This window comes from Rhinopithecus bieti, unplaced genomic scaffold (genome assembly GCF_001698545.2).
Source record: "Rhinopithecus bieti isolate Rb0 unplaced genomic scaffold, ASM169854v2 scaffold_3734, whole genome shotgun sequence".
Classification (NCBI taxonomy): domain Eukaryota; kingdom Metazoa; phylum Chordata; class Mammalia; order Primates; family Cercopithecidae; genus Rhinopithecus; species Rhinopithecus bieti.
In genome coordinates this window covers 1,847,177-1,865,752 of record NW_016804423.1, presented here as the reverse complement: position 1 = coordinate 1,865,752, position 18,576 = coordinate 1,847,177, and the positions used below count along the sequence as shown (strand labels likewise).

At 38.5% G+C, this 18,576-nt stretch overlaps 1 protein-coding gene across 1 annotated transcript in view; it reads right to left on the bottom strand.

The window, feature by feature from the left end:
- The window catches only part of MYO16 (myosin XVI), a 638,577-nt gene that overhangs the window by 309,453 nt on the left and 310,548 nt on the right, over nucleotides 1-18,576 (bottom strand). The window contains 2 exon segments of the mRNA XM_017868179.1: nucleotides 4,430-4,577; nucleotides 15,296-15,413. Of these exon segments, the coding sequence (XP_017723668.1) occupies nucleotides 4,430-4,577; nucleotides 15,296-15,413 (266 nt within the window).

Genomic DNA, 18,576 nt, shown 5'->3' with positions numbered 1-18,576 from the left:
AAAAAAAAAAAAAAAAAAAAAAAGAAAGAAATTACAGCAATGTTTTCTTCTCTCTGGAGGTCTAATCATCTAAGATGATAAGTATTGAATATGCCTTTAGCTCACAGTTACATATGCATGTATATTTTATTTTGATTCATGTATCCAGTGAGTCGTTCTGAACAAAGAAGAGAAAGAATGAATTTGAAAGAAGGCAGCTTGTAATTTCTGTAGTGTTTGCTTTAGGACTTAGTGTACTTCATCCAAATTCCACTAAAAGCTGCACTGTGGAATGAGTGAGTCAGCAAAGAGATGCTGTGTTCATGTGATCACATGTAAGCTGGTGTGCTCTACATAATAGGAATAGCAATATTATTTTGAAAAAATCAGACAAGTAGATGTGACAATAATAATGCCATCCTTAATAATAGTAGACATACTACATATAATATAGTGTATATAATACACATATTAACAAGAGTAGATATACTATTAACAATAGTAGATATAATTATCTACTTAATAATAGTAGATATACTACATATATGTAGAATCAGGCAGCCCCCAGAATCACAGCAGATTCATAGAGACTCCAGGGACACCTCGTGGTCAGAACAAATTTATAGACAAAACAAGGGAAGTGCCGTAGAGAGATCGGCAGGGAGGTATAGAATCAGCTGGATTGGTTACAGGTTGGTGTTCACTTTATTTGAACAACTGAACACTCAGCAGTCTATCAGTGGTTGAAGTGTGGCCTCTGGGATTGGCCAAGACTTAGCTATTGCTACAGGCACATACGCCTAAGTTGGGTTTTCAATCTTGTCTGCCTATTAAGCTAGGTTATAGTTCGTCCCCAAGGACTCAGATATAGAAGCATGGAGTCCTCCTCCAGCCATATTTCGTTTGCTTTAACATATGATATTAAGCATTTTATGAATAGCAATATCATTTACCTATGAGTACCAATTTTAAGGAAGGGATTCAGAAGGATTATCAGTTTGTGAAAGGTTAGAAAGCTCGCAAATTCAGGTTTCTATTTCTAATTGTGAGCAAGCCAAATGGTTTCCAAAACTAAGGAACTTAATACTCATAATTACTAAACAAAGATTCGATACCAACCTAAATTTAAACATTAAACAAATATGAACTCCTCAAACCTAACCAACATTGTAAAAGTGAGAAGATTCACCAACATTATAAATGTGAGAAGACCCGCATAATATAAACCACAAAAATACTGCGATACATACTGTATTATAACTTGAAAAACAGCTTGCTTTACTGTTAAAGTTTTCCTGTGAAATTGTCATTGTACAAATGCTCCAACTGATGTCTTCATGGATCTGGATGGTGGTGGGTGGTGAATATTTTCATGGAAAACGTTGTTTTGCACCCATTAGATATTTATGATACATTTTAATAAAGTAACTGCTTTGTTCAAGAGAATTGAATTATTCATGATCTTCCTAAGTTCTTTCCTGTTGGAACTCCTCATAAAGTCACCCCTGACTGTTTGACTTTCTAAATAGCCTAAGTGACTCCAAACTCTTTTTTGCAAAGAGAAATGAATGTCAGAATTGAAGCTCAACACAGAAATCCTTGTTTTCTCCCACACACTCACACACTTCAAATGACTCATCCAAACCACAGATCAAGAAGTTAAATTGTTTATTTAAATTATAGATTAGATTATTCCTTTTTCATCATCAGTGGCCATATGTCTACAGTGCCAAGCACATACCCACGTGCACACACATGCACACACACAGATACACACACAGACACAGATGCACTCTAAGCTACGGATCTGCTTGAGGCTTTGAGTTTTTGCTCGTTAGAAGGATTAGGAGCAGAGAAACCCAAAACTCTTCTCTTCCTCACAGGCTATCTCTCAACCTGCAATCCCTAGAATCCAGTGAGTCGCTTCCCCCCAAGGTCAGCATGTTCCATTAGCGATGTTCAAGGTAGAAAAACACAAAGTTAATCTCAGGGGATGGGTTTTGTCCATACTGCTGTTGCATAAAAGGGATTCACTTGAGTATAGCTTCTTCATGTCTCTGGCTTTGATTTCCTCCTTTACAATATGAAGGGATTTGACTTAAAATATTTCCAATGTTCTGGAAGCTTGGAATTTTTATATTTCTACCACTTTTGTCTGGGTTACCATACTTTAATATTAGCACTTTCTTCCAAATTTCTATTGCATTTTTGGGAACAGAAAACCCTAAAATAGTTTTTCTTTGTAAATAAAACACAATTTTGATAAGGCCTTTTACACTTAACTACTTTCCACCTACGCAACATGACAAACCATATCCATAGCCTTGGACGTCTTCACTGAAATTTAATGAGAGTAGTTAGTAATGTGACAGTAAATTAGGCCAATTCAGCCTCTTCCCCTGAGCGCACCTGCACCATCACTCAAGCCCTCACAGCAGTGGCGGGACAGAGGTTGTCTTATAATTTCTCCAAGCAGTTCTAGGTGTTCAGTCTCACACTGGCTCCATCACACTGCAAAGTCCCTCCTCTCTCCAGTGCCCTCCTGACACTCCTGCATCTCCACCTTGCTGTCTCAAAACCAGCAGGACTGGTTCTCTGGCCACTCTTCTCCTCCCCAGCACCCTGGTTCCCTCCGAGCCTTGTCACGATGTAAACGGCACAATGACACCATGTGTTGCTCAGGCCACAGTCACAGGAATCATTCTTGATCTCTTTACCTTATATCCCTCACTCAGTGCATCCATCAATCCCAACCTTCCTACCTTCAGAGTGTCACCCACGTTTCCCCATTTCTCATCGCCTGCACCACCACTACCATCAGTGCCATCATCACCTCCCCACTACCATACCAGGAATTTAGCTCTCTACTTCCAGCTGGGAATACCACAGGGACATCTCCACAGATGCAAGTCACCTTCAAAGTGAAAACCAATCCCCTTGCATACTCAGAACCCCCAATCACTTCCAGACAACTCTAAAGGAAATCTAAATTTCTGACCATGGCTGTTCTGTTCATGTTGTCTCTATTATCCTCCCTCTTTCCCATACAACTCTAATCTCAGCTCCTGGCCTTCATGTTGTCCCTCAAACATTGAGTATGTTTCCTCAGGCCCCTTGTACTCTTCCATCTCCCTTGGACACCACTTCAGATCTGTAAATGGCCTTCTCTGCTGTCTCTACCACAGGTACCACCTGGTAGGAGGCTCTTGATTAATGTATCTAAAAGCAGGACACCCACCTGCTCTTCTGTTCCCCAACCCTGATTTATTTTTCATCATGTCACCTCGACTATTACCAACCTGTTTATTAATGTCTCCCCAACCAGAATATAATGGCTTCAGATGGAGAAATAGCACAGCAGAGCAGAGAGAACTAGAGATATATATTTTATTGCAGGCTTAAAGCAGCCTATATGTGTACTTAAGAAGGGGGCTTGTTGGGGAAGCCCCCTGCCATTTGTTCTCTCAATAATCACTTGGCCTTAACCACTGTCCTGACTACATGCATGTAAGTGAAGAAACCCTTCTGTGTGTGGGTGTGTGTGTGTGTGTGTGTCTATGTTTTCTCCCATAGCATCCTTTATTTTTCTCACAAAAGTTCTCCTAAAATTGTGCAAACTCACACCATTCCTCTAGATCTAATAATAAACACCCAATAAGCCATAAATCAGGTATCAGCAGGTATCTGAAGTCAATCCACATGTCCCTCAGAGTCTAGTTCCCACATCCCCTGCCACTGAATTGAGTTTGGATCAGAATCCAATTCTCTCTTGTGCTCTTCTCCCACCAACTTCTATTCTGAACAGGGTTCATTCCCCATATTGTTTCTTGTTCTCATCCTAATACAAATCTGGACCAATCCCTGTGGCGGAGACGCACTAAACCAGCCAGTTAGCAGAAGTGCAAACATTGAGAAAACATTTTTCACTCACTGTCGATATGGCCCGTCACTCCCATCGTTCTCGTATGACCAAGGCATCCTAATTTTAACACAAGTGTTTTCTGCCTCCAGCAAAAGAAATCGCCCCTCAGGTTATGTGTGCTATGCATCTCAATCCATGATAAACCTTCATCCACCAATGAATAATCATACTTACTCAGATAATATTGCCCATTATCTCAAAACAGGGCCATGAATTAGGAATACAGAACTAATGTGATAGCCAAAATACTTAAAAGGAGTACAGGAGTTTATATATGCCCAAGTTTTTTTCTGATCAGAAAACTAGTAAAATATAAATATAAGTCTGTTCACACACATACAACTTCACCCAAACATTCAACAAACAGTTGGAACCTTGTTATGTGGATGGTTTCAACCTAACAGTATCCAACAGTTATCTTTTACTCACCGTTTTGTCTCTGAAAAGAAAGAAGATAATTTAAGACTACCAAATTACAATCACAATTTGAAGGCATAGCTTTTAGATACAAAATACTTAGTTACTCACCGGTGTGCACATAAATTATTAAGATGAAGTCCATATTTTTCTTCAGCAGATAACCCATCCATCAACAAGTAGAAAATGAGAAAATTGCTCTGGCCAAGAGGTTGTGAAACAAGTCTGGATTTCTCTAGCAAATATGTATAAATTCTGGCTGGTTGGGAAAAGAAAAGTAATTCTGTTAAATGGCAGAGTATTCATTTCATTTCCATAAATTAACACATATTAATTAATTACAACAGATACAAGGGCTGTTGATTTTTCCCTTTCCCATCTATTTACATTTTATTTTATTGTCATTTTGCATTAGCTAGGACTTTCAATATGATGCTGAAAAGACGTGGTTTAAGGGGACATCCTTCCTCGTCCCATATCCAACAAAGAACTTGGTGCACAAATATAATCTGGAACAAGATTTGCTCTTGCCTGTAACAAAGGCTTTGAAATAAGCTTTGGAATTTTCCTCATTAATATCTCACTGTTCAAGAGTCCCGGCCATGTTGGTAGGGTGGATATTAACATACACTGCTCAAAAAGTGCTCCACTAAAGGCACTGACAAGCATTCCCCGCAACGAAATCAGAATTATACGTGGCCACGTTATGAAGGCCCAGGGAGACAGACCATGGTCCCTCACTGCCAGAAACACCAGAAGAAATCCACTGCAGCAAAGGAGAATGCAATTTGAATTCACACAGATACAGTTTAATATACAGAACGTATTTGAGGATGAGGTAGATGAGGTGTCTATAAAGTAACACAGGTCCAGTGTGAACAATGTGCGGTCATCTTCTCCTTTTATTCTGACCACACGCAGTAATAGGACTACTATCTAATGTTTATTTAGTCCTCTGTTTTCAAACCATTACAAAAATAAAATAAAATATAACCCAATTCATAAATATAAGGTGTTGAAATTTATTTAATAGTAGTTGATTAACAAGGCCAAAAAGATGCAATATGGTAATCACAGCCTCAGTTTTGCTTTACATATGAAGATCGGCAATTCAGAAGCTAGCGTTGGTTAAAATTATGACTGTATGTTTGGCATGCTTCAAATTTCATTGTTTCTGGAGCATTAAAAAATTAATATAGGTTTATTTTCATCATTATGAATAATCAGGTTATGTATTTTAATTTAATTTAATTTTTATTTATTTATTTATTTACTTTTTGATTCATAGTCTCACTCTGTTGCCCAGTCTGGAGTGCAGTGGCTCACTGTAACCTCTGCCTCTCTGGTTCAAGTGATTCTCCTGCCTCAGCCTCCTGAGTAGGTGGGACCACAGGTGTGTGTCACCACACCGGCTAATTTTTGTATTTTTAGTAGAGATGGAGTTTTGCCATATTGGCCAGGCTAGTCTTGAACTCCTGACCTCAAATGATCTGCCCACCTCAGCCTCCCAAAGTGCCGGGATTACAGGGGTGAGCCACCACGCCAGACCTGTATTTCAATTTTAAATGCAAATGTGAATTATTACAATTTTCCTCTTTGAAGTAAGAATCCAATGTCGATATTATTTGGGTGAGGGGTGTTAAAGAATGGCAGTTCTTAGAAAGGCAAATGGTTATAATTATATCATACATTTGAACTTTTAAAAAATCTCATGTAATGAATTTGCTAAGCATTATTCTAAAGTCCAGCCACTAAAAGCAAAAATGTGGTGTCTCCCAATTTAATTGTGTGCAGCAAATCTGTTCTAACAACTAGAACCACTATTTACAGTGCCTTTCAATGCATTTAGTAAGTGGTCAATTTAGCTAATCAGAATGATTATCAGAGTTTTTGAAATTTCAAATTTAATATCCCTTAGTAAGATAAGTTGTCTAAAGAGACAAGTTTGGGAAAAGTCGCCAGGAGTGCATAAAGGAAAGGTCTTTCAAAATATCCCTTTCATTGGTGACAGAAAAGCCCCAAGGTGATGGTAAAATTAGAATGGGGCTGGTATCAAGTCCTGAATTAGCAATAAACCTCAGTGGATGAACACGTGTGCTCGAATGTGTGTGCACAGGTCTCCATGAGAATCAATTAGATAGTAATTTCAAGTTAAGTTTTAAACACTTTTTTTCTTTTTTTCCTCCTTAAATTCTTCGCTGGAAACATTTTCTATTTAATATTAATAATATTCATCTTGAATTAATTTACTACTCAAGAGGATATTCTTTAAAAACCTAAAGACATTTTAAATAAAATTATCTTCCTTTTGTTCCTAACCTTTAGGCATGAAATACCAGATGAGAAGGGAGAATCAAACAGTCATCTTGCTACCATTCTTGGAGAAATGGTTGGCTAACCCCCAGCTATCCCAGCCAATATGCAAGCTCTGCTTGAAGCAGTATTCAAAACTAATCAAATTCCACATCACGGAGTCACTTTGATATCTTTCATCTAAATTCAAAAACAGTGTAATTATTAATCAACCTGGTTAGCTCATCTCCAGCAGTGAATAAAATTGCTGTGGATTAGCAGAATTCTGATCAGCAGGGTTTCAAAATATGTATACATCTTGAGTGAGCTTTTAGATGGAAGCAAACACAAGACAGGCCAAAATTCAAATTGCCATGAAACTCTAATATTCCTTCAAATGGAGAAATGCAGACTTTTTGTTGTGTCTGAAATGAAATGGTAAAAATGGAAGGAGTATGATGGGCTTCTAAGTTAAACAGGTTTCAGGACACATTCATGTAAGTGTTCATACATAGTAACATTCTATTAACAGTTCTTGACTTATCAAGACTTCTATGTTTTAAAAGCTCTTTTATGTCTGAAATACTTTTGACTAGAAACATTCTTGTAATTCTCTACAAGTGCCCACATATTCATATATGTATTCCAAAAAGTTCTGGTGCTGAAAAAATACATGTTTGCAGATTATATGTAACACAAAATGCAATAAACTATTTCATAGGGCTATACAGCTTTTGTTCATTATGAAAAAAAGTAGGGGAAATAAACTTCCCTTTCTTTCAAGAAAGAAAAATTCCTGCCTTTGTTCTTCCCATTGACTTCCAGAAACTTCCAACACCCAATCTCACCCTGTCGCAGCCATCTAGTTATGGGTACGTGACCACTTAGGGCCTGTTCCCAGAAAGTACTGTCATGCCTTCAATTAGCAACCACCAAAAACATATTATCAATTAATTAGGATAGCCAAATATTTTCCCTTTCACACCTATGCATTTCTTTCCATCTCATTATTCATGGTCAGGGTGGTCATCACTCTGGTGGTGTAACCTAAGTGAAAGTGCTTCCCACAGGAGTCAAATGGACGGATCCTACTCTGGAGTCTGACACTGCCAATCCTCGCATCCCTCTGGACTTCATTTTTCCTATCTGTAATATGAAGAAGAAAAGACGTGAAGGTTCCAAGATTCCTCTGACTCCAAGCGGAAGGTGCTACCACTTAAAGCACCTACTGTGTACCATACACTATTCTAGTGTCCTTCTAACATTGCCTCATTTAAAATTCTGTTGCAGGACTTTTCACATTGAAGCCCAACTGTCTTGTCTCCTAAGCCCAGGGTGTTTGCAATAAAGGATGCTGCTCTTCGCATAAGATCAACTAAAGTACTTCGAAACTTTTAAAAGAATGTCCTGCTAAGTATGTAATTCTAAAACTAATTGATGATGGTAACAAAGATGATTATTCATCTGTTATTACGCCTCTACTTTATTTAACAACAGGATTTGGAAGAAACACAAAGCAAAGGCCTTAATATATTTTCCATTTCATTTCCAGTAACTTTAAGGTTTAAATTTCTTAAATAGAACACATAGCCTGGCTACATTTACTGGAAGATATTTTCTATCATTAGTAAATTTCAATTTCAACTTAAATACACTTGGATATTTTCAGGGCACAAACATCAAAATCCAAGTATTCTTGACATTCCTCAGGGGGACTCTGGACCTCCCTCCCTTTTGAGTTCCTCCCACTTACTTCTGGGAAAGGGATAATCTAAGATTTGAAATAAAAGTGAAAGAAAAAGAAACAGTGAGTGATTTAAAGAGCAATGTTAACATATTGAATATTCATGGAAACTCTAGGAGTTTGGGGTGATAGTTATCCCCTTTGGACAGAAGAAGAAAATGAGGTATGGAAGATCCAGTGAGCTGCCCAAGGCCCGTGGGCACAAAGTAAACGAGCCAGGACTCAACCCCAGACCTTGTGGCTCGTAAGGACTACAGAGGGAACTCAGAGCTTAGAATCAAGCAAACATCTGCCTTTTGAGCTCGCTGAATGCATTGCCGATGGTGATGAATTTGGCGCTCTGCATATTCTGGGTGCAGTTAAAAGCATGGCCTTATGGACTCTCAATGTCTTCCAGTCCTTTACAAGTAAGCTCTTCTAAAAGTCCTTCACCCTGTTTTTGGTGAACAGAATTCTCTTCAATAATGAATACTCCAGAAGAGGAGATCATTTTCTTGTTTGAGAACTTATCTGGTCAACAGCTAAGATTTACCTTGATAATGAGAATAACTCTGTTTTGAAAATCTAGCTGCTAAGTGAGATTTGGGACATGGCTGATCATATGCTCTTTTCACAAGGCCCCTCAGCCAAATAAGATTTATGAAGATGCACTGAGGCCAGTGTTCTTGGCACCCCTTTATTAGCACTGGCTCCTTTGCAGAGGCAGCCTGATTAAACCATTAATAACTCCATCATGATACTAGAAACAGTCAACTTCAAAAGTGCTTTATTTCCAATTAAATAAAAAGCAGCTGAAAAGAACACAGGAGACCATGGAGTCCGGTCCCCTAATTTTATATCCGGGTAAAAAGAATCAGTGACATTCACCTATTCACCTGAGTTTACAACCCAATGGCCAACCTGCAATTTGATCTAGAAGGCCCTTTTCCATGTGCCAAGCTACCTTGCATGAAGATGGTTTTACAACCTGATTTGTTGCTCCCAGGAAACAGGTGACTTGAGAGTAAATTAGAATAAGAAAGAGCTCACTAAAAATGTCGCTATCACATATTTTTGAAGATCCAAAACAATAAAGTGACTATTTGATAAGAATGAAGACAGTATATTATTTTACTTTATCTGTGCATGTTCAGTGAGACAGTTTTGTGTACTATATTAAAAACTGCACACACTCAAAAGTGAATGAAAATTTATGGTTTTGTACCCTTAAAAGACAAGGAATGATCTTGTGCAGAAGAGAAAGAACTGTCATTCCCTTTCCAGGAACAGATCCTAAGTGGTCATGTACCCATAAGGAGATGGGTGCAACAGGATGAGAGTGGGTGTTGGAAGTTTCTGGAAGCCAATGGGAAGGACAAAGACAGGAACTTTTCTTCCTTGAAGGAGACGAAACTATTTCCCCACTTTTCATAATGAACAAAACTGTATAGCCCTACAAAATACTTTATTGCATACTTATGTTACACATAATCTGTAAACACATATTTTCAGGACCAAAACTTTTTGGAAAACATACAAGAAGATGCCATTAATATCATCAATTGATTTGTATGTCACGCAATGTAAACCTCTTTGCATGCTCAGATGAAAAATACAAATTGGCAGGGACTCAGGCAATGGTATCGGCAAATTACTCTAAGTCTCAAATAAAAGGTGCTGTATGGCTAAAACTAAGTCATTGTTGGCAAAGTTTTCCTTTTATTTCTACAATAACTTTTTATAAACTTGTCTGTGCAGTGATAGTAACATGTTGTATAAGTCACTCAATCCTGAAGGAGGGTGGCACTTACACCAGCGAACCTAAATAATCATATTTTAAAACAAATAATCAGATCAGGGAAAATACTAGACTAGAAGCCAGACTAGAATGTTATTTATAAATTACATTTTCCCCCAAACAAGAAACAGTCCTTACTTATCTATAGTTAGTGTTTCATAAAACTGAGGCTGGTATTTTTTATATTATGATTTGTGGTTACATCTCTGATGAAAGATTTGACATTAAATTATAAAAGTATAACTAATAGTAACAATGAAAGAAACAGCACCTATCAATCTTCAAATTAGGATGATGATACTCCCTGTCCAATAAAATGGTAAAAACTGTTTCATAAATGCTGATAATTTAAAGAAAAACAGTCTACCATAAAGTATAAACTCAATCTGTAATCAACACTTATTTGACCTGGTCTGAGATAGAGTAGCATCATTCCAATTTGATTAACTATTTTAGTGAACATTTATAATTCTGAATGCTTTTACAGGGGACTGGCTTGAATGACTCAGCTCTCTTTAAAATGTATGTGAAGTAGTTTATGTGTTTTTTATTTTTCTTTCATAAAGAGTCTTGGCAGCAGATTGAATTATTTAAAGGTATCACTGATGTATAACAAAAGTATCATTTACTGATAGCTTCTTAAAGTATTCAGGGTGCCCATTTTTTTGAGCAGTGATGATTTCATTCTTAAACTGAAAATCATTTTAAAGCAAAAATTCATACAATGGATTTCCATTACTCTTTGTTACAGGATGGATTTTCTTCTTAAAAAACCCCAAAAACTACATATTGAAGTCTTCATCCCCAATACCTTGGAATATAACCTTCTTTGGGAATAGCAACAATGCAGAGATCCAGTAGTCACCCCTTATCTTCAGTTAATACATTCTAAGATCCCAGTGGACCCCCGAAACTGAGGATAGTACCAAACTCTGTATGCATGTTTTTCTATACTTACACATCTATGATAAAATTTAATTTATAAATTAGGCACAGCAAGAAATTAACACAGCAACTAACAATACAATAGGACAGTTGTAACAATATGCTATTCACAATTCCAGGGGTAGGAGATTGTTTCCTACCATGGATCTTAGCAACCTCAGCATACAATTTGTTTTCTTTCTTTATTAAGTTGAGAACATTCACCTTTTCATGAAAAGGAAGCACTTTTCAGTTCTTTGGCCTATGCAAATTTGGCCTATGCAAATTTCCAGCCTCACCACTCCTGTACTCTGAGGCCATTATTAAGTAAAATAAGAGTTACTTGAACACAAGCACCAGGAAACTGGCACCATCTGATAACTGAGAGAGCCTCTACGTGATTAACAGGTGGGTAGCGGAGACATCATGGATATGCTGAACAAAGGGGCGATTCACTTCCCAGGCTGGATGGAGTTGGAGGGCAGGAGATTTCATCACATTACTCAGAATAATATGCAATTGAAAACTTATGAACTGTTTACTTTCAGAATGTTCTGTTTAATATTTTTGAACCACAGTTGAGGTCGAGTAACTGAAACCACAGAAAGCGAAACCTTAGTTTAGGGTGAAACTACAGTACTCAAGTTACAATAAGGTCATACTGGAGTAGGGTGTGACCAGCGTCCTAATCCAATGACCTACTCCATACTGGAGTATGGTGCGACCAGTGTCCTTTGGAGAAGAGAAGAGACACAGGGAAAAGGCCATGAGTCAAAAGAGGCAGAGACTGGAGCAATGCATCTCCAAGCCACGGAACACTAAGGATCAGCAGCAACCATCAGAGCTAGGAATGGGCAGGGGAGGTCCCCCCAGAGAAGCCAAGAGCTCGTGCATCTACAGACACCTGAATTCCAGACTTCTAACCTCCAGAACTGTGAGACAATTAATTTCTGTTGTTTCCAGCCACCACATTGGTGTTCATTTGCTACTGCAGCTTTCGAACACTGACATCTAACACATTCTAATATCAACCCTGTTCAGTCTATGCTAACAGGCACAGGAGACAAGTACATGCTATTAAGTTACTCTGGGAGACATGGGAACATCAGATCCACAGCTGAAAGAGTGCTTTCATTTTTGGACCTAAACAATGTTGAGCCCTAGGCAGCATCTTTAAAATTATCTGGTCCAGCTGGTGTCTGCCCCTTCCTCTTGCTTAGGCACAGCCAGCGTAGGCGTGAGAGAGTGCGTGGCAGACGGGAGGATGTTGCACGGCAGGTTCTGATGACTGAGTAAAAACGTTCCTTCTCGGGAACATCGACCTGCTCTTTGTAGTACGCACAATATACCTTTGCACTCAAAACCCTTTCCACGTGGTAAGGGATACTCGAAGAAATTTGTCCTCTTTCTCTTGAGTTCTTTCTTTTTCACTATAAACATTTTTAGTTTTGTCAACACTTTACTCCAAAAACATGACATTGGAACTTTCGCTGTCCTGATAAACATTTTCTGAACATATTCCTTTTATTTCTCTTCTTAAAAACAGGAAACAACTGAGTTCCCAGTCTCACCCCTTGAGGGCCCTGTGGGTCCTACCGCGTTGAAGATCTAGGCAGTAGACTTCTATGAATGCCATCTCACCACTGGCTTTGTTACTTTGTTTATAGCAGTTTATTACTCTTAAATAAAAACATTAAAAACGATCACCAAATCATTTGGCCAGAGTTTTAAAAGAACACAGCAGGAAGCTATGAAACAAACAAACATAGGTGATAAGAAATAAATTAAGGATGTTAATGAGGGGAACAGAATGAGTAGAAAGTCCATCCGGAAAGTGGAGAAAGGTGGAGCACGCCTGTCATCAATGCCCCGATTGCCATTTCCGTAAGAGAAAAATAAGCTCTACACAAGGCTGAAATTATATCGAAATTATGGTCACAGTTCCTTAACGATTTAGAGAACTTTGCTGGGCCTCGAACTGCTCCAGGCCCATCATTATGAATATGCGTCACCTCTGGTCTCAAAGCTGCCTGGACAAGCTGCCTGAGAGGTGTACGTGGGGCTGATTAGCTGAAGATGTGAGGGACCACGTGTCCACTGAGATTGTGGATTAACAGAAGGCTCAGTTCATCAGTGTTTACAACAAAGTTTTCCAGTTCTTTTTAATATGTATATATAATTATTTTCTAAATTAACGTTCCTAAAGAAAAGGACCCTCTAAACTCTATCCAGAAAAATAAACAAGAGGAAAAAAAAAAGAAAAAAAAAGTTAGTAATGGATGACACCTTCAGAAGTCGGTTATTTTCTTTCCCTCTTGGTAAAGGAAACATGAAATTGAGAGGAAAAATTCATGCTGGTGACACCCCAGATGAGCTTCTCCTCCTTGCACTAGTTGTGCATAAACACGAGTGGCCTGCTTTCAGCTCTCAGAGCTCTCAGACACTCATGTCCCATGAATCACCTGGGAATCTTGTTAAACTGCAGTCTCCATCAGCCAGTCTGGAGTATGGCCTCAGATTCTGCATCTATAACAAACTCCCAAGTGATGACGCGGTGCTTGTCCTTGGGCCAAACCTTTGAGTGGCAAGTGGCTGGAACACGGAGCTTTCAATGTTTCAGCTTCCTACTTTTGGAGAACTTACTACCCACTTAGAGAGCATCACCACAGCCCACCAGTCACTAAGAGCTCAGCGGGGAACCTGTGCTCAGTATTACAGAAGCAAATCCGGCCCTTTCCCCTGGAGGAGCACACCTGGCCAGGTGTTAGGAAACCGAGACTTGAAAGCCAGAGCTTGAGGCTCAAGACAGTTCTCCGATGAGGTCTTCATAAAAAGGCAGACCTCAGAACTCTAAGTCATGCGTTTAAAAAAACAAATCAATGAACAAATAGCTTTCCTTTTGCACAACTTAACCTTCTAACTTCAACATCTAAAAGCATCTTTTCTTTCTTTCTTTTTTTTTTTTTTTGATACGGAGTTTTGCTCTCGTTGCCCAGGCTGGAGTGCAATGGTGTGATCTCTGCTCACTGCAACCTCCTCTGCCTCCTGGGGTCAAGCGATTCTTCTGTCTCAGCCTTCTGACTAGCTGGGATTACAGGCATGTACCACCACACCTGGATAATTTTGTATTTTTAATAGAGATGAGTTTCCCCATGTTGGCCAGGCTGGTCTCAAACTCCTGACCTCAGGTGATCCGCCCGCCTTGGCCTCCCAAACTGCTGGGATTACTGGCGTCAGCCACCACGCCCAGTGCATCTTTTCTTACTCTTTTGATGCGTGTTATTTGTCACATTTAATTAGTAGAAATCTGATTCTGACATAGACTTGCTGCAAAATGCTATGTTTTTGTTTCTAGATTACAGTCAAAACTAACTTTTGTTTCCTGAAGGGAAAAATAGGGCAACTTTAAAAGCCAAATAAAATTAAGCTCTTTCGGAAATCATTTATAATAATTGGCAAATGTTTAAGTGCTGACAGCTGTTGTAAAAGTTTTTTTAGATATTCAAGTATATCAAAACTTCTACCTATGATTGTATTTATATTATTAATTTGCATGAATAATTTGTTTTAATTGGAAAGATGTAAAATCCTAGGTGAATTATAAATTAGTTGAATTTTAAATAAGGAGTTTTCATAAAATATATTTGAAATAAATCAAATATGAAACAGTGTCTGTTTGAGTTTAGTTTGGTGATTATTTTGATGTTTAGATTTAATTCAATCATTTAACTATATGGATTCAGTTTTATTTCAAATAGATTTCAATGTGTGTTATGTGAAGAAATTATATATAATACTAAGGTATTATTTATTTCATTAAAGTATTTCAGTTTGTTTCTAGGTTCAGCAAGGATGATTCCTTTCAGCTATGTTTGGTTTGGGTTTGGTTTCTCATTATACAGTCTATAAAATAATCATCTTGAAAAGGTCCAGCTTGCATTTGAGAATATTTTTCAATTCACAAAAACTTCAGCACTTATCACCTGATATCCCAGGTACGTATACACACATACACACGTACACACACACACCCTCAACTGAGTGCCTGTTGATCCTTGTTCTAATGTAACACAAACTTTTCAGAAGTATCTTAAGCTGTTTACAGACATGGTCGTGATGAAGAATAGATTTTTTCTCCCAGCATTGATTCATACATGGTGTCTCCATCATGTGCTTGTTTGCAACGTGGCCGCATGCTGGTTCCGCACAGGAAATCCACACTGGCAAATGCTGCACTTACCTCCAGTTAGCTGTTGTTTCCTCTCACAGAACTGCAGTTCAAAATACTTGATGAAGCAACTGGACAAATCATTAAGCGTGGTCTTGGCATGTCCAAAGGCTTCTAAGATGCACATGACCTGTGGGAGAGGAGAACATTTTACGGAACTGCGCATATTTTAAAAAATAAAATTGATGAGTAATAGTCAGCAACGATGCAGGGAATACTTCTTGGTCTGAAAGTTTCTCTCCTGCTCATTTAATGCCATATTGAATTTTTAAGACTCCTTTTTCCTCTAAGGCAAGCTACTAGCATCCTATGTCTCAAATTGTGGCTGCTGTTCATGAAGCAATAATAGACAGAGGACTTCACGACACTGCACTCTCCTTGCACATAAGAGAAGGAAAGCCATTCTCTTCACACATAGCCCCAAGCTTAACACATGTTATTGAGATTTCACACCTGAATAGAACAGTAAAATAGCATTTGCATTTTGGAAGGGAGGGAGTCATTTGAATTAATATAAGCAATAGTCGGAATGTATTTTACAATAATACATTTATTTAAACATCAGCATAGAACATTCCTTTGAATTCTTATTTACTTTCCACTCATACTCTTTTCAACCCTGACCCCCGTTTGTCCTCCCTCTACTGTGCTTTGGCCTCACACCAACTATTCTCTCCCACAGGGCAGCAGCAAAACTCCCAGCTGAGCTGCTATGCTGCCTTTTCTCGCTGCGCTGTGTTTTGTTGCAGACTGGCAAGTTTGTGGCTTTGCAATTGCTATGATCAAGCTCCTCAGACCAACTCTGGGGGCTGAAATTCTTCCTTGACACGCTTCCTTAAGCATTAACAGTAGAATAAAAGTCACTGCTTCTTCATCAATTGACTCTGCCTGTGAAGGTGATGGGGACCAGCAATTCTCCAAAATGGATGAAAATCTGGAGGGTTCAAGGGTGTCTCTGTCTTTCCTGATAGTTACGTTCCATGCGGTTTCTGCGACAGCCACAGGAGGGAGCACAATAACACCTTATTGATACGTGGACTAGTTTTCCTGTTCCCTAGGGTTTCTAATAGTGTTTTTGGAGAACACTATCCTATTTTTTTAAGTGCTTTGATCCCACTCTTTTTTTAAATTTATTTTTTATTTTATTTTTTGAGACAGAGTCTCGCTCTGTCACCCAGGCTGGAATGCAGTGGTGTGATCTCAGCTCACTGCAGTGGTGTGATCTCGGCTCACTGCAACCTCTGCCTCCTGGATTCAAGCAATTCTCCTGCCTCAGCCTCTGGGGTAGCTGGGATTACAGGGGCATGCTGCCACACCTAGCTAATTTTTGTATTTTTAGTAGCAGTGGCAGGGTTTCACCATGTTAGCCAGGCTGGTCTCAAACTCCTGACCTCTCAGGTGATCCGCCCACCTCCACCTCCCAAAGTGCTGGGATTACAGGCGTGAGCCACTGCACCCAGCCACTTTGATATCATCACTTTTAAATTTCCTGGCCTCTGCTACATTAAGGAGTTGAATTAACCTGGAAGTATTTTATACTGTGAAAGATTATAAAACACTTTGACGCTAACCACAAATTAAAATATGCTACAAGTTGTGATAATAGTGAAGTATGTTAAAACTTCTGTGTTTGAAGTTTGAATTTTGGAGACAAACATATATTCATTCCTTACAAAAACTTTATGCTTTAGGTCTGTATATAATAACCTAATTTTAAAGATGATAAAAGTAAATTGATAGCAGTGATAATAGCAATGTTTTCTGGGAAAAAAATGAAATGGTAACTTCATTTTTGTATCTTTTCCTATAATCTAACATGAAATCTGTAGTGATATACATACAGTGAAAACAGCACAATGATAGCACATTTTAAATAATAATATTACATTAAACAATGATTTTAAAAGTCTTAAAAATAGGATAATCTTTTAAAATATTGTGCTTCTAGTTATTCTGGTGTTGTGTCTGATCAGTAATGTGTTGATTATTATTGGAAAAACGACATTACAGGTAATTAATAACTTGTTCCCCAAACAGTCAATATAGGGAAATGGTTAAATGCATGTGCCTGGAAGTGAGGAGCTACCCCCACACCCCAACACTGCTACTGAGAAATCATGTAACACTGAGGAGGTCTTCTGAATTCCTCAAACCTCATTTGTCGTTAATTCTCAAGCAGGAATAACTCCTTCAGTGTTTTGTCAGTGTCTGCTGTGTAAAGCACTCAGCTTTACGTCTGGCACAGAGAAAACATTCAGCAAATAACAACAGTGAATTTTACTTTTGTGAATAGCAATAGGCAACATTACTGTCATGTTCACTATGTGCCAGGCAGTGTTTTAATGTGAGATGTGTCTGTGCTTGTGTGTTCTCTGTTAACTCTCGGAACCAGTGTATATTACACACTGCTTTATAACAAAAATGACATAGACAAAGTAGTTTTCCCAAGGCTCAAAGGTGGTCAACAATGAAGCTGGGAGTTGCACCCAGGTAGGCTGGCTTTCAGAATCACACACTTCACTGCCGCACTATGCAGTAATCGCTGCTGAAATACCAATGAAGGCATAAAAGGCATGAAATGAATATAAAACTACAACTACTTAACAAAATGTAAATACTCCACGGCATTCTTTCACTGTACATTGTCATCCATGAGTCAAGATTAAAACGCTAAATAAACTATGCAATAACCAGTTTTTATCTTTAATTAGCCATTTGGCCAATAGGTGGCACTAAATAAAGGTATTAAGAGAAATACTGAGTGAAACAAAACCGGCATTATTCCGCTGCTCACCTTGATTTCAAAAACAATAATGACAACGTTGCACAGTAACAAAATTTAAATAAAAAATAAATGAAGAAAATTAAATATATATATTCTCAATATTTACTTATTCAAATCTTATTGACTTTTTTTCTATTTATAATGTATGGTATTTTTTCTACAAATTTATGTCCCTATAAGTTGTGGACTATTATGGCAGGAGTTAATCTACTGTCTTTTCTAAAAGTAAAAACTTGCTGCATCCTCAATAAAAAATATTAAATCAGGGGCCGGGCGCGGTGGCTCACGCCTGTAATCCCAGCACTTTGGGAGGCCGAGGTGGGTGGATCACGAGGTCAGGAGATCCAGACCATCCTGGTGAACATGGTGAAACCCCGTCTCTAGTAAAAACACAAAAAAACTAGCCAGGCGCGGTGGCGGGCGCCTGTAGTCCCAGCTACTAGGGAGGCTGAGGCAGGAGAATGACGTGAACCCAGGAGGCGGAGCTTGCAGTGAGCCGAGATCGCTC